Genomic DNA, 19,894 nt, shown 5'->3' with positions numbered 1-19,894 from the left:
TGGTATGAGGGGTTTACTCTCACCTGTACATTTTCTTCTGTAACCTGAATTTCTGCAGTGTAAACATAATCGATCAGCATTCTCAGGGTCCAGCCATCTACCTCTTTTATTCGAACTCTCTTTGCTCGGCTCTCACTCATTTCACCTAAAACACAAACAAGGAAGAGTGACGCTACAGCAAGCCACTGCTGTAGAGAAAAGAAAATACCAATGCCATTTTCTAGCCACTCTCTATATTTCTTAAGCAACACAAGCAGCCACTTTTTGCAGGCCTAGAACATTCCATTACCTCCCCCAAAACCAGAAAATGTACTTGTCACCCACTTGTACCTGAAAATCACATCAAAGCAGTGACCATGCCACATGCCCAACTATAATACCTATGGAATTATTAAGTTCAGTATATGCTTCTGTCCATGTTTTTTTTGGTCCATGCTTGTGGGCAGCTTGTTTTCTTTTTGGATTTCTACTCATGACTAGAAGAGTCACCATGTCACCCCTTTTGGCTAATAGCAATGAGCACTTGCTAAAAAGGACTCACTTGGTCAGCAGCACTCATTCAACAAGCACAGCAGTGGCTGCCAAGTGCATGAGTGACCTGCAATGAACACAGAGGTTTTGTCCTCAGGGACAACATGACCCTCATGCAGAAAACATTTAGGACACAAACTACAGAAACCACTGAGGGAATGCAAGACAAAAGAGGGATCACAAAAGGGCTAGTCAATGACAAGGGGCTTCGTACAGAGATCTTCTAGCCCATGTTCTGCTCCTCTTTGTCATCTGTGGGAACTTTATCCACAAACCTAAGTCACTTCCATACCAGCCCTTCTTACTAAAGCCAGATGTTCTTCTATCTCACTGCCTGCGAGACCGTGCTGTAAGACCTCTTTCCTTTACTCACTGAACTAATTGAACATCCAAGGATCAAAAATAAGATCCTTCTTGTGGAAAGAAACAGGGAAGCAGAAAAGAGAAGGGAACTTAGGGAGAGAAAGCAGGTTTGACCACACATGTATGGACAACATAAAATGACCCAAGACATAGGGAAATATAAAGTGTCAAATGCTGAGGAAAGAAAATTTCCATTTAAAATGATGATGAAGGCAGTCTAATAATTATGTTGAGTGCATGAGACACCTGGCACAAGAGTTTGGTTCCATTAGGTTACAAAGATAAAAGCAGCAGCATTAAAAGCAATGCTGCCACCCCTCACCTTTACCTAAATCCAACATCTGTCAGAAAAACAAGATAACATCCTCAGGATTTCTTGAAAGTTCATTTCTTTTTTTAGCCATGGTACACTGTCAGCGACCATAAGCTATCAGAAAGCCTATGGGAATCCATAATTACACCAAATTCTTTGTAAACATAAACCCTGGGAGGAGAGAAATAATAATTGTGATGTACATTTAACTGCATACTTCCCTAGAGATTATTTCTGACAAGATCTCAGAAAGAAGCTGTTCCCCTAAGAGCTAAAATATCTCAAAAGTATCCTGCCACCTCCCAGGGAGGGGTATAGGGGTGAGATGGAGGTGGGGGAACGTCTACCAGTTATTACAAGGGAAGACAGTTAATGAGGAAGAGGTATATATGCCCATACAGTAGGAAGACAAGGGACTGGCTTATGTGTGTATTGCCTCAGCCTGTTTTTTTCCCCTTTAAAAACAGGGAGGAAAAAAGAAAGGTTGAGAAATACAGAAATATAATTCTTCATTTGCATATAAGGCACAACACCTATCCTACTCTCTCCGGATCTTGCAGACAGATGGAATTTGTATCATCTCAAAGTTCTTTTGTGTCTAACGTGAAGATAGTTGGGACTGTGGACTTGGACTTTAGACAAAGCCCACATCTAATTCACCTATAGGGCTATGGCAATGTATAAAGCCTTGCAGGGCCTGGGGCCACACAAGTATAAAGCCACATACTCAATTCTCAAGGAGTGAATTCAGCCCTCAGGACTTACGCATGACCTAGTTTAGACAAAAACAAGTCTGACTTTGGGGCGCCTGGGTGGCTCAGTTGGTTAAGCATCTAACTTCGGCTCAGGGCATGATCCAGGGTCCTGGGATGGAGCCCCACATCAGGCTCCCTGCTCAGTGGGAAGCCTGCTTTTCCCTCTCACATTCCCCTTGCTTGTGCTCCCTCTCTGTCAAATAAATAAATAAAACTTAAAAAAAAAAGTCTGACTTTAACTTAAATATTTGAGTGAGAAATCAGTCCTATGACAAGCAGTTTTTAATATCCTAGTTTTTAAGATATTACTATAAGACGTACTTTGCTAATTCATATATTCCATATGTGTTCTTTTTAATGAATTCTTTCCCCAGAAAACTGTATCTGCTTTCAACAAATTCAACTTCTATTATATGTTGCTTTAAAATTGTTATAATCTTTGTTTCATGTTAATCTACAAAAACAGTAATAACTTGCCACAGATTGCACTAATAGTTTGAGAATGCCAGTAATACTAAGAATCAAAACACATACTAAAGAGAGTTGTAGGGATGCCTGCATGGCTCAGTCAATTATAAATCTGCCTTCGGCTCAGGTCATGATCCCAGGGTCCCCCACATCGGGCTCCTTGCTCAGCACGGAGCCTGCCTCTCCCTCTACCTGCCGTTCCCTCTGCTGTGCGCTCTCTTTCTCTCACACAAATAAATAAATCCCATCATTCACTAAAACTTTCAGAATGAACCTCAGCGAGACCTCAAATCAATGCCCCCTCTCCTCTCCATCCATTCCGCCACTAGGTCACTGGAGTCCTACCACATCTTGCCAACACCAGCACAGCAACCTCCTAATTCTTTCCTTGCCCCTAGGGCAACTCTACAGATCTGACCATGGTACTCAAAAGCCTCCAGCTGCTCCTAGTGCAGGCATGTGTGATCATTCCAAATCCATCCCTGCTTCACTATCCAGCTTCCTCTCTCTTCCACTTCTGGCCTTAACATATATCCAGAAGAAACTCCCCGTAGTTTTCCACATGCAGTGAACAATATCCTCCTTTGATGCCTTTATCAGCTTTGTCCTCTTTGTCTCCCCACACTCTCATTCCCCAGACTAATCCCCATTCTTCAGGAGTCGGCTGGACCCTCTCTCCATGTAGACTTACCTATTGGTGGCCCAAAGCTGGGTTAGGCTCTTACCCTGGGTACACCTGGGTACCTCCTGCAAATCCACTCTGTTCTAATAGTACTTAGCTCTCCCTACCTGGATTCTTGAGCTCCCTGAGAGCAAGATGTCTTTTTCATCTTCTCTCTATATCCCATAATGCCTGACCTATTATAGATAGGTAAAGGATTCTGGATGGGTAAAGGAATGACTAGAAGAATAAAAAGTGAAACATGTGCCAATCTAAAATGTAGCATCTTGGGGCGCCTGGGTGGCTCAGTGGGTTAAGCCGCTGCCTTCGGCTCAGGTCATGATCTCAGGGTCCTGGGATCGAGTCCCGTATCGGGCTCTCTGCTCAGCAGGGAGCCTGCTTCCTCCTCTCTCTCTCTCTGCCTGCCTCTCTGCCTACTTGTGATCTCTGTCTGTCAAATAAATAAATAAAATCTTTAAAAATAAATAAATAAATAAATAAATAAAATGTAGCATCTTTACTCAACAAAATTAACACATGAATTAGTCTTGAACATGGGTTTCTAGCTATGAAGGATTTTAGTCAAATTCACTGAACATCCACTATACATTCTAGGGCAAGCTAAGTACTTCACTAGGGAACACTGAACCATCTCTACTTTTTTTGAGTATAAAACGAAGTCCTTCCAATTATAAAAGTTTACAGACATATTTGTGGATAGAAGCATTTCCATCACAAAGACCTTTAATCAAGGCTCCTGAAACCCAGCAAAAACTGGTGACTTTATTTATGCACTCTAAAGTTCTAAAAAGTAAATAGGTTAGGACAGCAAACTCTTAAGATCCATTTCAATGCAAAAATCCTATCATTCTAATTTCCATTACTGTTTAGCATAAAAATATCTGAGAAAAATATAAAAGTATAATGCAGTATCCTTTTTTTAATAATTGTTTTTTATAAACATATATTTTTATCCCCAGGGGTACAGGTCTGTGAATCGCCAGGTTTACACACTTCACAGCACTCACCAAAGCACATACCCTCCCCAAGGTCCATAACCCCACCCTCCTTCTCCCAACCCCCCTCCCCCCAGCAACCCTCAGTTTGTTTTGTGAGATTAAGAGTCACTTATGGTTTGTCTCCCTCCCAATCCCATCTTGTTTCATTGATTCTTCTCCTACCCACTTAAGCCCCCATGTTGCATCACCACTTCCTCATATCAGGGAGATCATATGATAGTTGTCTTTCTCTGCTTGACTTATTTCACTAAGCATGATACGCTCTAGTTCCATCCATGTTGCCGCAAATGGCAAGATTTCATTTCTTTTGATGGCTGCCTAGTATTCCATTGTGTATATATACCACATCTTCTTTATTCATTCATCTGTTGATGGACATCTAGGTTCTTTCCATAGCTTGGCTATTGTGGACACTGCTGCTATAAACATTCCGGTGCACGTGCCCCTTTGGATCACTACGTTTGTATCTTTAGGGTAAATACCCAGTAGTGCAATTGCTGGGTCACAGGGCAGTTCTACTTTCAACATTTTGAGGAACCTCCATGCTGTTTTCCAGAGTGGTTACACCAGCTTGCATTCCCACCAACAGTATAGGAGGGTTCCCCTTTCTCCGCATCCTCGCCAGCATCTGTCATTTCCTGACCTGTTGATTTTAGCCATTCTGACTGGTGTGAGGTGATATCTCATTGTGGTTTTGATTTGTATTTCCCTGATGCCGAGTGATATGGAGCACTTTTCATGTGTCTGTTGGCCATCTGGATGTCTTCTTTGCAGAAATGTCTGTTCATGTCCTCTGCCCATTTCTTGATTGGATTGTTTGTTCTTTGGGTGTTGAGTTTGATAAGTTCTTTATAGATTTTGGATACTAGTCCTTTATCTGATATGTCGTTTGCAAATATCTTCTCCCATTCTGTCAGTTGTCCTTTGATTTTGTTAACTGTCTCCTTTGCTGTGCAAAAGCTTTTGATCTTGATGAAATCCCAATAGTTCATTTTGCCCTTGCTTCCCATGCCTTTGGCAATGTTCCTAGGAAGATGTTGCTATGGCTGAGGTCGAAGAGGTTGCTGCCTGTGTTCTCCTCAAGGATTTTGATGGATTCCTTTCTCACATTGAGGTCCTTCATCCATTTTGAGTCTATTTTCATGTGTGGTGTAAGGAAATGGTCCAATTTCATTTTTCTGCATGTGGCTGTCCAATTTTCCCAACACCATTTATTGAAGAGGCTTTTTTCTATCGGACATTCTTTCCTGCTTTCTCGAAGATTAGTTGACCATAGAGTTGAGGGTCTATTTCTGGGCTCTCTATTCTGTTCCATTGATCTATGTGTCTGTTTTTGTGCCAATACCATGCTGTCTTGATGATGACAGCTTTGTAATAGAGCTTGAAGTCCGGAATTGTGATGCCACCAACTTTGGCTTTCTTTTTCAATATTCCTTTGGCTATTCGAGGTCTTTTCTGGTTCCATATAAATTTTAGGATTATTTGTTCCATTTCTTTGAAAAAGATGGATGGTACTTTGAAAGGAATTGCATTAAATGTGTAGATTGCTTTAGGTAGCATAGACATTTTCGCAATATTTATTCTTCCAATCCAGGAGCATGGAACATTTTTCCATTTCTTTGTGTCTTCCTCAATTTCTTTCATGAGTACTTTATAGTTTTCTGAGTATAGATTCTGTCCCTCTTTGGTTAGGTTTATTCCTAGGTATCTTATGGGTTTGGGTGCAATTATAAATGGGATTGACTCCTTAATTTCTCTTTCTTCTGTCTTGTTGTTGGTGTAGAGAAATGCAACTGATTTCTGTGCACTGATTTTATATCCTGACACTTTACTGAATTCCTGTACAAGTTCTAGCAGTTTTGGAGTGGAGTCTTTTGGGTTTTCCACATTTAGTATCATATCATCTAAGCAGTATCTTTTACTGTGCTGAAATTCTAAAAAGTGAATGGCAAATTTATAGCTACATGTAATACATAAATTTTATTCCATTACTCTTCAGATCCATTTGTAATCTAATCATTATTGTCCCTTTGTTTGTCATTAGTCCTGGGTCACAAAGAAGCTACTGACACACAGGTATTTTCATTCCAGAAAGCTGACCCAGATGTCCCTGCCAGCCATTCTCTATGATGGTCATGGTACATAATTCCCCAATCCTACCACTAATCTGAGGCAAACACTGTAGCCGCATTCCCCTGCCAGTTTTGGTCTAGTCTGTGTAACTTCTGGAAAAGGTCTGCTAGACCTTAAAGAGAGAAAAAAAGAAAAAGCATGCCCACCCTTCTCCTTCCTTGAGATGCTGGGTCCACTCAATAGGCATCTTGTCATTCACAAGGGGAAGCAACTCTGGGATAACATTTTCACTGCAAACAGCAGGGCAGAGAGAGAAGGAAGCAGATCCCTGATGAAATTCTCAAACTGCAGATCTGACCAGGCCTGGAGTCCAGCCTATTTCCCAGTTATGAGAGAATACATTTCCTTACTATTTAAACCAGTTTAAGTGAAGTTTCTGTCATGTGTAGACTAAAGCATCCTAATTTAGGCTCTTTATGCACAACACCCTATTTGATTTTCTTCACAGCAGTCAGTGATACCAGAAATGATCTTTTCTTTGCATCTACTCTCTAACCTTTCCTCCCCTGCTAAGAAGAATCATGAGAACAGGGACTTCTCTATCTTGTTCATCTCTAAAGTCCTCACACCTAGATCTAGCACACAAAAGAAGCTCAATAAATATTTTTTGATGAGTGAAAGCATGAATCTTAGACAATTATAACCAAACACCTTTTTAAAAATCTCACTTCTTAATTATGCAAATGATAATCTACCTTTTCCTATTCTAAATTACTGAATCATGTTCAATATGACAAAAGAAATCATCAAAAAACACAAAACAAAGAATAAAAATAGAAATTCATTATTTCCCACTTGATGTCAGATATTTTAGCCTGTGGCACTAAATAAGCCTCAAATGTATCTGTGTAAGAGAAACAGCATTTTAAATGCCACATTTGTAACAAGTAACCTAGCAGCACAAGAACTCTTATCTGATACATGCTTTTCAAGTAACAGTTAAACCACCTGGCCTTGCTCTAAATAGGCCCATACTTCACAGAGTAAAAACTTGTGAGTATATCACAGAATTACTTTTCACCTCCCTTCTCTACCCATATACTTGGAATTACAATGAGTAACAGAATTCTTTTTTAGGTGCTATAATTAGAATGAAAAATTCCCCTACAATTTATGGGAGATTAAAAACAAGAGCCAATAAAGGACATGTGCATATTCCCCATTTCCTGACAGGCAGTCACAGGAAAACAAGAGTAGGTAATGCCCTGTGCCATTGCAAACACTTCTGATTATCCACGAAGCAGGAAAAAAAAAATATATATATAACATATGATGCAATGGAAGCATGTAAAGGTCTACTGGTTGGTTGGTTTCACTATTTTTTAAAAAATAAACAGGGCCTCAGGCCAAAGAAAAAAAGAAAAGAAAAGGAAAAAGAAATAATGGACTCATATTCTAGCAAAACATAAATAAATGTATGTCCATATTATAAACCACCTAGACCAAATCTCCTTATCTTCCTTACCTAATCTCTGACAAATGATGTACTTATTCAGTGGATTCAAAAGTAGAAAATGTACAAAGATTGCCAGAAAGGTGACTAGCATCTATTGCTAAAGAACCATAAAAGTCAAGCCTAGTAAGCATATGAAAAGATAGAAGCTCAACATCATCACATCATTTGTACTTAGGGAAGTACAAATTAAAACTGCAAGAGATGCCATTTTACACCCAACAGAATGACTACAAGTTTAAAAAAAAAAAAAAAAAAAAGAAGCAACAAGTGTTGACAAAGATGTGGAGAAGTGGAAACTCCTGTACATTAATGGTAGGAATATAAACAGCATAGCAGTCTTCTTTAAGTTAAACAGAAATTTACCATAGGACCAGCAATTCCACTCCTATATACCTACTCCCTTGAGAAATAAAATTAAATGTCCACACAAACAACTGCACGTGGATATTTATAGCAGGATTATTCATAACAGCCCAAAACTGGAAACAACCCAAATATCCATCAACAGGTGACTAGACATTCAAACTGTGGTGTATCCATACAATTTTTATTTAGCAATAAAAAAAAATTCATGATACACATTATGACATGGATGAATTCAAAATCATTAATGTGGGAATAAAAATGTTCCAAAACTGGGACTCCTGGGTGGCTCAATCAGTTAAGTGTCTGACTTCAGCCCAAGTCACGATTCCCAGGTCCTAGGATTGAGTCCTACAGAGAGCCTGCTTCCCCCTCTGCCTGCCGCTTCCCTGTTTGTGTGTGCTTTCTCCCTCTCTCTGACAAATAAATAAATAAATAAAATCTTTTTTAAAAAATTTCAAAATTGATTTACAGTGATGATCACTCAATACATTTACTAAAAGTCACTGACCACTGCACTTGAAATGGGTACATTTGGGGCGCCTGGGTGGCTCAGTGGGTTAAGCCACTGTCTTCGGCTCAGGTCATGATCTCAGAGTCCTGGGATCGAGCCCCACATCGGGCTCTCTGCTCAGCAGGGAGCCTGCTTCCCTCTCTCTCTCTCTGCCTGCCTCTCTGCCTACTTGTGATTTCTCTCTGTAAAATAAATAAATAAAATCTTTAAAAAAAAAAAAAAAGAAATGGGTACATTTGACTACATATAGACAGCAAAACCTCAGGAGCAGATTGGACTGCAAAACTAGGAATATTTATGGAATCAGAATATCTTCAGGGCCTCTCATTCCCATCATTAGGCAAAGCCCACATATTCATAAATTGGATATCAGCTAAAACATGAGGAATTGAGACTTGTTAGACATAAAAAAAAAAAAGGGAAAGTAAAATATAGTTTAGATCATAAAGTAAACAGAAAAGGAGAACAAAGATATAATAAGATCCTCCACCCCTATCCAGCATTCATGTTCCTGGATATGCAAAGTTGAGGGAGACTGGAGACTCTAAGTGCTATCTTTTGAAGAGAAAGGAAATTAACCTTGATCTTGCAGTTTTAAGTTCATAATATATTTTTTGTAACTCTGTAAAAAATAAAACATTCATCAAAAAGTAGTCAGTTGGGGAAACTGGCAGCGCAGGTCATGATCCCAGGGTACTGGGATGGAGCTCCACATCGGGCTCTCTACTCAGTGGAGAGCCTACTTCTCTCTCTCCTCCCCACTTGTGCTCTCTGTGGCTATCTCTATCTCTCCTTCTCAAATAAATAAATAAAATCTTTAAGAAAAATACTCCAGTCTAAGGCTTCCTCAATCTTCTCCTCTTCCTCAATCTTCTACTCTAAACTTAGAGCATAAGAAAAATAATGGATCATGTGGGATGCTTATTTTTAATTTTTTGAGGAACTTCCATACTGCTTTCCATAGTGGCTGTACCAACTTACATTCCCATCAGAAGCGCAAAAAAGCTCTGTTTTCTCTATATCTTTAATACTTGTTCTTTTTTTGTCTTTTTGATTCTAGTAACTCTGACAGATATGATTTGCATTTCCTTGATGATTAATGATGTTGAGCATCATTTCACGTGTCTATTGCCCATCACTGGTCTTCTTTGGAAAAATGCCTATTTAGGTCCCCTGTCCATTGTGTAATTGAATTATTCAGGGTTTTGTGGTGTTAAGTTGTATAAGTTCTTTATATATTTTGGATTTACCAAAAAAAAAATTAATTTGAAAAAATATATACAACCCCTATGTTTACAGCAGCATTATTTACAATAGCCAAGATATGAAAGCAAACCAAATGGCCATCAATAGATGAATGGAAAAAAGATTTGGTACATATCTACTATGAATAGATACTACTCAGCTGTAAAAAAGTACGAGATCTTAGCATTTGAGCCACCATGGATAGACCTAGAAGGTATCATGCTAATGAAATAAGTTAGAGAAATATATATACCACATGATTTTATTTATATACAGAATCGAAAACACAGAACAAACAAACAAGCAGAAACAGATAAAGAGAACAAATTTGTGGTTACCAGAGAAGATAGGGTGGTAGGATGAGCAAAATGAGCGAAGGGGAGCTAGGGAGTGAATAAGTTATGGGGCTAAAAGGTACAGCACAGGGAATATAATCAATGATATTGTAACACTGTTGTATGGTGGCAGATGGCGGCTAGTTTTGTGGTGAGCACAGCATAACATATAGAGACGCTGAATCACTATGTTGTAACCCTGAAACTAATGGGACATTGTGTGTCTGCTATTCTTCAATTAAAATAATAACAACCATAATTACAGCCAAAATTAATTGTGTATTTTCTATGTGCCAAGTAAACAGCTTAGAAATACACATACATGATCGCATTTAATTTTTACAAAAATCCTAGGAAATGGGTAATATGATCATCCCCCTTCTTCAGATGGGGAAACTGAAGCATAAATTGATGACATGAGCTTCCCATAGTTTCCAACAAGGAAGTAGCAATAGAAATGTCAATTGAGAGAATGCTACTTACAGGGGACAACACTATATATTAGTGAATTCCTAAACTAGGCCAACACATTCCAACAAGAACCCTCCTCTCATAAGCCTAGAGACTCTGTTGAGAAAGCTGTCCAGGAGAAATAAATAAGATGTGAACCACGACACTGAAATGAACCCTAGGACATAAAAATTTTACTAGTCTCACTTCATCAGTATTGACTTTTCAAATCAGCCTCAGCTAAAGGCACCCTTCCAACTTGGCTCACAGCCCCTCTGCTATCCTTCCTACATTCTTGATTATTTAACTGTTCAGGAACAGTAAGGCTGCAACAGGCTGAATACTGGGGGCTCCAGACTCTCCTCTACTCCTAAAACACTAAGCCCATCCTTTTCATCCTTTTCATCTTCATGTGTGTGAACCCTTTAAACCTATCAGGTTTTAGGAAATGTCAGATCCCCTTCTCTCAGTGCTGCCCATCACAGCCCTTACCACCAGCATCATTGCCTAGGCACCCAGATCTTCCATACACTACTGCATATTTAAAGTGTGCATATCATTACCAGGGCAGGGCAGTAGGAAGCACACTTACACTGCTCTGTATTTCTTAAAATATCTAAGCAAAATGTTAAGCACAAGAAATACTTCATGACTTCTAAAGTATGAATGGTTTTATATTTGTGCTTTTTTGTGTAATATGCTTGTATTTATAAGTATTTTGTTTGTCCTACCAATACTCATAAGATTATAAAAAGATTCATTTCTTTGTACAGCAGTAACACATTTAATTGTTTTTATTTATTTTTTTTTTTTTAAAGAATGAGGTTAAGGGGGCACCTGGGTGGCTCAGTAAGTTACATGTCTGACTTCGGCTCAGGTTATGATCTCAGGGTCCTGAGATTGAGCCCACATCAGGCTCACACTCAGCAGGGAATCTGCTTCTTCCTCCCTCTCCCTCTGCTCATGTGCTCATAGGCTCGCTCTCTCAAATACATAAAATTAAAAAAAGAAAAAAAAAGAATGAGGTTAAGGACTTCAACTGTTGCAGGCATAAATTACTTTTTTCCAGAAGTACTGAAATCATTCTCTGTATTTTTGCAGTTACCTAAGTGTTCACTCTATTTTTTTATGTATTGAAGTCAAAGGATATTAAATAAACATCTCTTTATTCATGATATAGAATAAGTGAAGCATATGTGAAAATCACTTGAAAAAAATGGAAAGAGTAAAAACATAAACAGTAAAAGTAAACAGTAAAAAAGTAAAAACTTTGCTTCTGCCAAAGTAACAAAGTGCCAAAAGTTGTTATAAATAACAGGAAAGTAAACTGAGTCAATATGTGTAAACATAAATATAAAGGGGAAAACTGAGCATAAAATTCTGAGTATGTGAATGCAATGTACACATACACACAACATGATTACAAAAACAAAAAACAATGAGGAAGAGGAATTTGAAACAAAGCAAGAGCATTTACTTCCACTGCAATACTGAATTTCCTAACAGTGAAACATTAATAAGAAAAGAAAATATTGAGAGAAAAGCCCAGATCTGGATACATTTTAAAAACACCCATAACAAGACATTTCATACCTGTAAACATGGCATGAAAGTAAGGACTACAGGCAGCCAGCACCACTCTATGAGCAGAGATTTCCATGTCTTCAGCCACAATTGTGACATCACACAGCAAATTTTGACTGTTTACAAAGTAGAGAGAGAAAAAAATTTTTAATGATACCAATAATAAATGTAGTGAACATCCTATGCAAATATATTACAGTAAAAGCCCACTCTTCTGAAGTTGAGGCTAACTTTTAAAAGTGCCATCCTCTGGGGCACCCGGGTAGCACATCGGTTAAGCAGCTCACTCTTGACTTCAGCTCAGGTCCTGATCTCAGGATCCTGGGATTGATACCCCATCTTTGGACTCTGCGCTCAGCACAGAGCCTGCTTCAGATTCTCTCTCCCTCTACCCATCCCGCCTATCCATGCACTCTCTACCTCTCTAAAATAAATAAGTATTTTTTAAAAATAAATAAATAAAACTGCCATCCTCTAAAAGAGAATTCCTAAACATGAAGCGCACAGGAAACAGTCATGACAAATGCCCGGCAGGCACTGGGCCCTCACTTAGAATCTTGCCTTTGTTTAACAGAAAAATCTTTCCCAATTTGATTACTGATTTCTCAACCTAAAGTAAATTACTGGCAGCAAACCATCAATGGACTGTAAAAGGGGAGGTAGTTTGAATTGAGAACAACATCAGCGGAAGTGGCAGACGGCAGTCTGACATTAAGATGATGACAAAATAAAACATATGTAGAAAACCAAATTGGGTCAAAGTACACACAAAAAAATGATACTTAAAATGATGCTGATCATGAAGCAAAGGTAAACTTAAATTCAATTACACCTGCTATTTAAAAGGCATATAAGACATCTGAAGCTTAACTTAATCAGAACATTTTACCAGAGCAAACCATCTCACTCCTCAAGGCTAAAAAAAATTACCATATACAAAATTAAAAAGCATTTTGTTACCTTAAAACAAACCATTATTCAGCAAACATAATTATCCCTCCAATTCTGAATTATCCATTTTAAGTCATTCAAAACCACGTGATGAACACTTTTTACATTCTACACAAGCTGCTAGATGAGTCTTTCCAGCTAAGTGAGAATGTCACAGAATTATTTTTTTGGCAAAAAGTGGTGCTGACGCTTCTTCCAGAACAAGAAAGAGGCTCCAAGTCTAAAACCAACCTTACCAGTAGTCATGTCATAACTGAAACAGGTGTGGTGAGCCAAAAAGTAGTCCTGTCCATACCTCAAACACCCAAGCACTGAGTTTATGTGTATAGCACACGTAGGTCACACCTGGCCCCCCCTCCTCCAATATTCTACTTTCTACAAGGGTGGCCTGTCTGCTTCTGTAATTTTCTAGGAGCTCACAAGCAACATTTTCAATGAGCTTCACCAAGTCGAAGTTTTCCATTTTTCTGCACTGCTTACAAATTTGTTTCTGTGGCGCTCACACCAAAAGTTTTTGGTGTGAGATCCTACTGGCATCTATTTTCCCTCCAATCCAAGAGCAACTAAGAAAAAGGAGTCCCACAGCAGTGATGATAAGTGTGTTGCAGGCCTCCCTATGGATGAGTCTGCTATGCCCTTTAGACTGAATTATGGCTCATGGGTGTCACTGTAATGGCTCACAATGCTCTATAAGACATGAGGCAGGTCCCACATTAGAGTCATCAAAGGTGGCCTAAGGTTACGCATTTGTGAGTCCTCCACTGTGGAAAACTGACAAAGTCTCCTGTCTGCTTGGAGGATATAAAACCAATCTGCAAGTCTATGAATTTCATGGGTTCACAAGTAACCATGGGAAAAGCCAGTGGTGTTTTTAGAAGAATGCTAGGTAACAGCTTTACCTACATTTTTTTATCTCATTTAGACCCCACCATAGTCCTTATGAGGTAGGTATTATTAGGATTTTTTACCCCCAAAATGTAAAGCTGGGAAAGTCAAGGTTAAAGATGAACAACCAGCCATTAAGTCCCCACTATTGGCAATGCCAGGATCCAAATCCATGGAGTCTGGTTCCAAAGCCTTTTAACCACTACACAAAACCACCTAAAGCTGTGCTATTTCAAGACTTGGTAAAACCTGAATAAAACAGGGAATAAAAAGTATAAATCAGGGACACCTGGATGGCTCAGTCAGCTAAGCATCTGCCTTCAGCTTAGGTCATGATCTCGCAGTCCTGGGATCGAGTCCCACATTGGGCTCCTTGCTCAGTGGTGAGCCTGTCTCTCCCTCTGCCTGACACTCCCCCTGCTTATGCTCTCTCCATCTCTGAAAAAGAAATAAAATCTTTTTTTTAAAAAAGTATAAATCAAATAGCACGATTTATTAGTTGACATACTATATTTTAGAAACATTTTTTAAAGTTCTATATATAATTTATAAAAGGCCTAATTTTAGTGGGTTTTTTATCACTACCTTTACAAGAATATTTAGAAAAATCAAATTCAACAAATCACTGCAAGATCATCTGTGCCCTTAAGTTGCCTAGCAGAAAGGACTGATGATGCCAAAATCATAGGATCAAGTGGAAAACATCATTGTAAAGGTGCTGGGGGAATATCTAAATCAGAGGAGTGGTCAGAAGAGTCTTCCTTCAGCTACTGACCTGAAGCTGAGTCCTAAAAACAAGTACACATCAGCAGTTCTCTTAACAAGAGAACTCCCTAATAGAGAGAAAAGCGTGTGCTGTACAGACCTGAAGCAGCACAGAACCATGGAGACCCCCAGAAGAAGAAAAGCAGAGAGAGAGAAGAGCAAGCAAAGAGCAGGAGAGGGAGGAGTTGAGGTCAGCAGAGTTGCACACAGCCCCTCAAGAATGCAGCCATCCAGGTGTTCCTATAATGACCAGGGCATCTGGACACAACTCAAGTACATCTTTACACCTATTTTCCTTCTGTCAGTAATAGTCCTTCTTAGTGCTCTAATTTCAAGATGGAACTTAAGTGGAATTACACTTGAACACCCCCAAATCACATAATTAATTACATTTAGCTTCAATTACAATCACTCATTGACTGAAGCATCTAGCATAACACCTGCTGGTTGTCACGTAATTAGCTTGGCCTTCCCAGCGTATTAGCTGATGTTAGTTAACTAATAAAGTAAACACACTGTCAAATTAGCATGCAGCCACACCCTAGGCTGGGTCACACAGAATCTAGGGGTCACATTCCAAAACAATAACATATTTAGTTCTTGTGTTTCATTTTTTTATCTTTTTGTTTCCAGCAATACCATATATTTTTTTTAATTTTATTTGTTTATTTAACAGACAGAGATCACAAGTAGACAGAGAGGCAGGCAGAGAGAGAGAGAGGGAAGCAGGCTCTCCGCTGAGCAGAGAGCCCGATGCGGGACTCGATCCCAGGACCCTGAGATCATGACCTGAGCCGAAGGCAGCAGCTTAACCCACTGAGCCACCCAGGCGCCCTGAATACCATATTTTAAAACAGCACTCAAAAGACAAGAGAGAGCTGATCAAACTTCTTTCAGCCAAACTTCTTTCAGGCACACTTTGTGTGCCTAAAAGAGTCTGGCTCTTACCTCTTTCCACATGTGCATGTTCATAAGAAGCAGAATAACTTCTGGGAAAGGAGTGAGCTACAAATGAAAAGTCTGGCAATAGGGCACCTGGGTGGCTCAGTGGGTTAAAGCCGCTGCCTTTGGCTCAGGTCATGATCCCAGGGTCCTGGGATCAAGCCCCACATCGGGCTCTCTGCTCAGCAGGGAGCCTGCTTCTTCCTCTCTCTCTCTCCCTGCCTCTCTGCCTACTTGTGATCTCTGCCTGTCAAATAAATAAATAAAATCTTTAAAAAAAAAAAAAAAGAAAAGAAAAGTCTGGCAATAAAAAAAAAAGCAACTTCGTTACCAGCACATACCCAAAGTCTACATGGTAAGTTTCTGAGTTTATATTCCTATTACCTGAAATCTAATGAGGGAATGAACTGCAGAAGGGAAAGTCTTCCTGAATAACAAAACAAATAAAGTTGCTATTTAGCAAAATTCACATGTATTCATTCATTTGTCAAATATTGAGAGTGGCTACTATGCACCCAGCACTATGCTCATTTACTGGACATACTGCCGAAGCAAGCACACACTACACTCATTTACAACAGCAAGATCACGTCCATGAATAACAAGGAGTTGACAGTTGACTGGAAAGAAACACACAAGCTAGCACGTAATTACAAAAATGAACTTATAACTTTTAAGGTGTAGTAGGCGTGGGGTGTTTGGGAACACACAGGAGAGGCCAACCCCAACCTTAAGAGGCTTTGCAGAAGCTTCTAAGCTCAAATGTAGAGAAGAGCAAACATTATATAGGCCTTATGTAAAACTCAAATTGCCCAGAAAAATGAAAGGCACTCCATCTCCTAAATGAAATATCATCATGCAAACTGGTCCTTCTCAGGATAAATACTGTTTTGAAAATTAATGAAACATGCCTGAACACACCAAGACATCCTCTAGTTTACTGATACAAAGTGACTGATTCCTAAGACTGGAAAAAACCTATCACTGTTGTATATCTATTTTCTCAAAGTAAAATAGGCCATCCAGCTTTGAGAGGTCAAAAATAATGAGTAGTCACATGAAACAAGAATTTACTTTCTACTTGGGGTGCCTCGGTGGCTCAGTGGGTTAAAGTCTCTGCCTTCAGCTCAGGTCATGATCTCAGGGTCCTGGGATGGAGCCCTGCATGGGGCTCTCTGCTCAGCGGGGAGCCTGCTCCCCCTCCCCGGCCCCGCCCCGCCTGCCTCTCTGCCTACTTGTGATCTCTGTCAAATAAATAAAATCTTTAAAAAAAAAAAAAAAAGTATTTACTTTCTACTGGAAGTGGGGGTCATGAGGCAATCACATGGCATCTGTCCATCTGCCTCCCTCGGATGCCAGGGAAAACCTGGAGGCACTTCTGCCACATGGAGTAGAATCAGAGGAACAGCTGAAGCAGCAGGCTGGAGAGGTGACCTGCCAGCCAGAGTCCATGGGCAAACCACAAACTAGAGCCCAAGAAGGTGCCCACAGTCATCTCTGAAAGAGCATCAGGTGTTAGAATAAAGAAATAACAGCAAGACATAAAAAGAAATGAGGCAAGGGATCAGAAATCAAGGCAAGAAGGAAAGAAACCAAGGAAATTAAAAACTGGCCAGGAACCAGAGGGTGAGGCAGATGTGGAGTTGCTGTTCGGGACATGGCTGCATCATGGAATACTGTCCTCCGCACGAAGGGAGGTGAGGTGGGGAGATGAGCTGGTTTAAACATGAAAGGCTTCATGACTGCTGACTTAGTCATATTTAACCAAACCTCCTGTACCTGACAATTTTATTCAACAGACAAGGGAGATACAATGCAGCTATAATGTCAATAATCTCGAAGAGCAACAGAACTCCCTGACAAGTGTCACCACTGTCTTCTTTCTTTTTCTTAAAACCATGGTGGTTTGATTTTGATAGGAATTTAAATTTCTGTGGCAGTTAAGTACAGAGAAAAATCTAGATGCTGGGTTTAATAAGATTCACCACCATAGTAAAAGTCCTGAAAAACAGCACAACCCCCTCAACAGATTTGCACCTGCTGAGATTTTCAAATAGAAAGCAGGAAGTGGTGACAGTCAATTTGGAAAGTTAGGGAAAACTACTAGTCAGTGACTTAGAAACTGCCTAAAACTACTTAAGGGTCCCAGAATAGAGAATATTATTCTTTTCAAATAGAATCGAGACAGCAGAACAATGTGGAAAATGACAAGACAGAGCCACAGGAAGACGGAAGAAAGCGTGTCACCGAACACCTCAGAAAAGGGAAGGTAACATCTCCAGAGCTGACGACCTGCAAGAACACTTGGTCACAGTTGAGAGGAGAAGATGGAAAAAGTAATTAAAAATAAAGTGAAAGAAGGTATTAGGGACAGAGGAAAGCTGGTAGGGAAAGGGAGAACAGAGAAAGAGAAATGAGGAAGATGAGGGATTTCAGGGGGAAAAGCAATACAGAGAGCAGTTTCTGAACACGAGATGAAAAGCTTATGCGATAGAATATGTAAGATGTATACAAAGAGACTTCCTCATTAAAAGGTTTTATTTTTAGTTGGTAAAATAAATCATGAGGTACTCTTAGCTATAATAATTAAAAGAAAAAAGCCAGAGTAAGAGCTTCTGATTTTCGGATTTAAGAGGGCCTAGTGAAAGTGAGCTTTGAAACAGAACACTATCTCATGTGTGGTAGGTATTCAACAACACAGAGAAAGGGAAAAGAAACAAGTTGGGTCAGTAAACTACTTCACTGCTATCTATTATTCGTACACTTTGAAATGTTCAATGATTCTATCCATCCTCAAGAACCACCACCTAAGGGGAGCCTGGGTGGCTCAGTCAATTAAGCGGCTGCCTTCGGCTCAGGTCATGATGCCAGGGTCCTGGGACAGAGCTCCAGGTGGAGCTCCCAGCTCAGTGGAGAGCCTGCTTCTCCCTCTGCCTGCTCTGCCTACTTGCGCGCTCTCACTCTCTCTTTAATAAATAAATAAAATATTTTTTAAAAATGCACAAAAAAATAAACAACACTGAAAAAGAGATCAATCATGTGCTTAAGAAACACTGTCGAAGGGGTACCTCCCTAGGTGGCTCAGTGGTTTAAGCCTCTGCCTTCGGCTCAGGTCATGGTCTCAGGGTCCTGGGATGGAGTCCCATATTGGGCTCTCTGCTCAGCAGGGAGCCGGCTTCCCCCTGCCTCTCTGCCTACTTGTGATCTCTCTCTGTCAAATAAATAAATAAAATCTTTAAAAAAAGAAAAAAAAAAAGAAACACTGTAGAAGATTACCAGTTAAATTGAGCCTAGAAGCATCAAACCATTATCTTAAATTTTCTAAATAAACAAGTCTATTTGATTTGGGGGCTCTTCCCAACTGCCCTATATTTCAAGGAATGTTTTATATTCTACTCTAGTACAACATGAAAATAAAAGAACTCACAATCTTTTACCATAGGAAGAAATAGGTATTAGAGCAATAAAAAATTTCACATATGTAATTTCCTAAAATCTCTTTTAAAAACAGTAGTATAGAAGAGAAAGACAGACTCACTTAAGTCTGTTCTTTAATTCACTTGCCAAATAAGCAACAGAATATAAATAACTAAAGAGCCACAACTCAAATTTTTCATAGCTGCACAACAGGTAACTTAATCCTACTAGTGATCTGGACCCACAATGTCTAAAAGTCCAGGAGGAAAAATACAGTAAGGGCTCCTTTAAGAGAGAGCTTCAGGGTTTCTGGTTTAAATTATCTTTGGAAATGTAAAAACTGCTGTTATAACTGAACCAGTAAATATCTATGACTTACATGTGATGTATAGGGGAGCATTTGAATGGCTTCATATGATTTATCCTTACTAAAAACTTTCAACTCCTAACTTAAGGGTCAAAATTATCTTCCTTCTAAACAAGGAACAGGCTGCCCCCAACTAATAGTATCTGAAATTTTTAAAGCTCAAATACAGTCTAATCCCATAACCTACAAAACTGAAGTTTTTCTGTTTAAAATTTATTGTGAAGGCAAGATGCTGCCTCTTGACATTTCCCTTTTTTGGTCATCTCAAAAAGCCCACACAGCATAATGTTCTCAATAAAACATGTCTGAGATTTAGTCTGCTTGTCTCCGCCACAGACCCAATACAGTGTGTTGCACATAATAAGCACTCTGTAAAG

At 39.5% G+C, this 19,894-nt stretch overlaps 1 protein-coding gene across 2 annotated transcripts in view; it reads right to left on the bottom strand.

Annotated features, from left to right (window-relative positions):
* The window catches only part of KLHL2 (kelch like family member 2), a 111,082-nt gene that overhangs the window by 73,074 nt on the left and 18,114 nt on the right, over window positions 1–19,894 (bottom strand). Inside the window, exons 3-4 of one of the 2 annotated variants that reach the window (XM_044224797.1) lie at window positions 12,200–12,306; window positions 24–145 (exon numbers count right to left, since the gene is read on the bottom strand). In XM_044224797.1, coding sequence (XP_044080732.1) covers window positions 24–145; window positions 12,200–12,306 — 229 coding nt within the window. Of the gene's footprint in view, window positions 1–23; window positions 146–12,199; window positions 12,307–19,894 lie in introns of those variants that run through there. The other variant, XM_044224798.1, reaches the window with a different exon arrangement.

The sequence above is a fragment of the Neovison vison genome, chromosome 11 (assembly GCF_020171115.1).
Source record: "Neovison vison isolate M4711 chromosome 11, ASM_NN_V1, whole genome shotgun sequence".
Classification (NCBI taxonomy): Eukaryota; Metazoa; Chordata; class Mammalia; order Carnivora; family Mustelidae; genus Neogale; species Neogale vison.
Note: the sequence above shows the minus strand (reverse complement) of the source record. Positions and strands in the feature narration are given on the sequence as shown.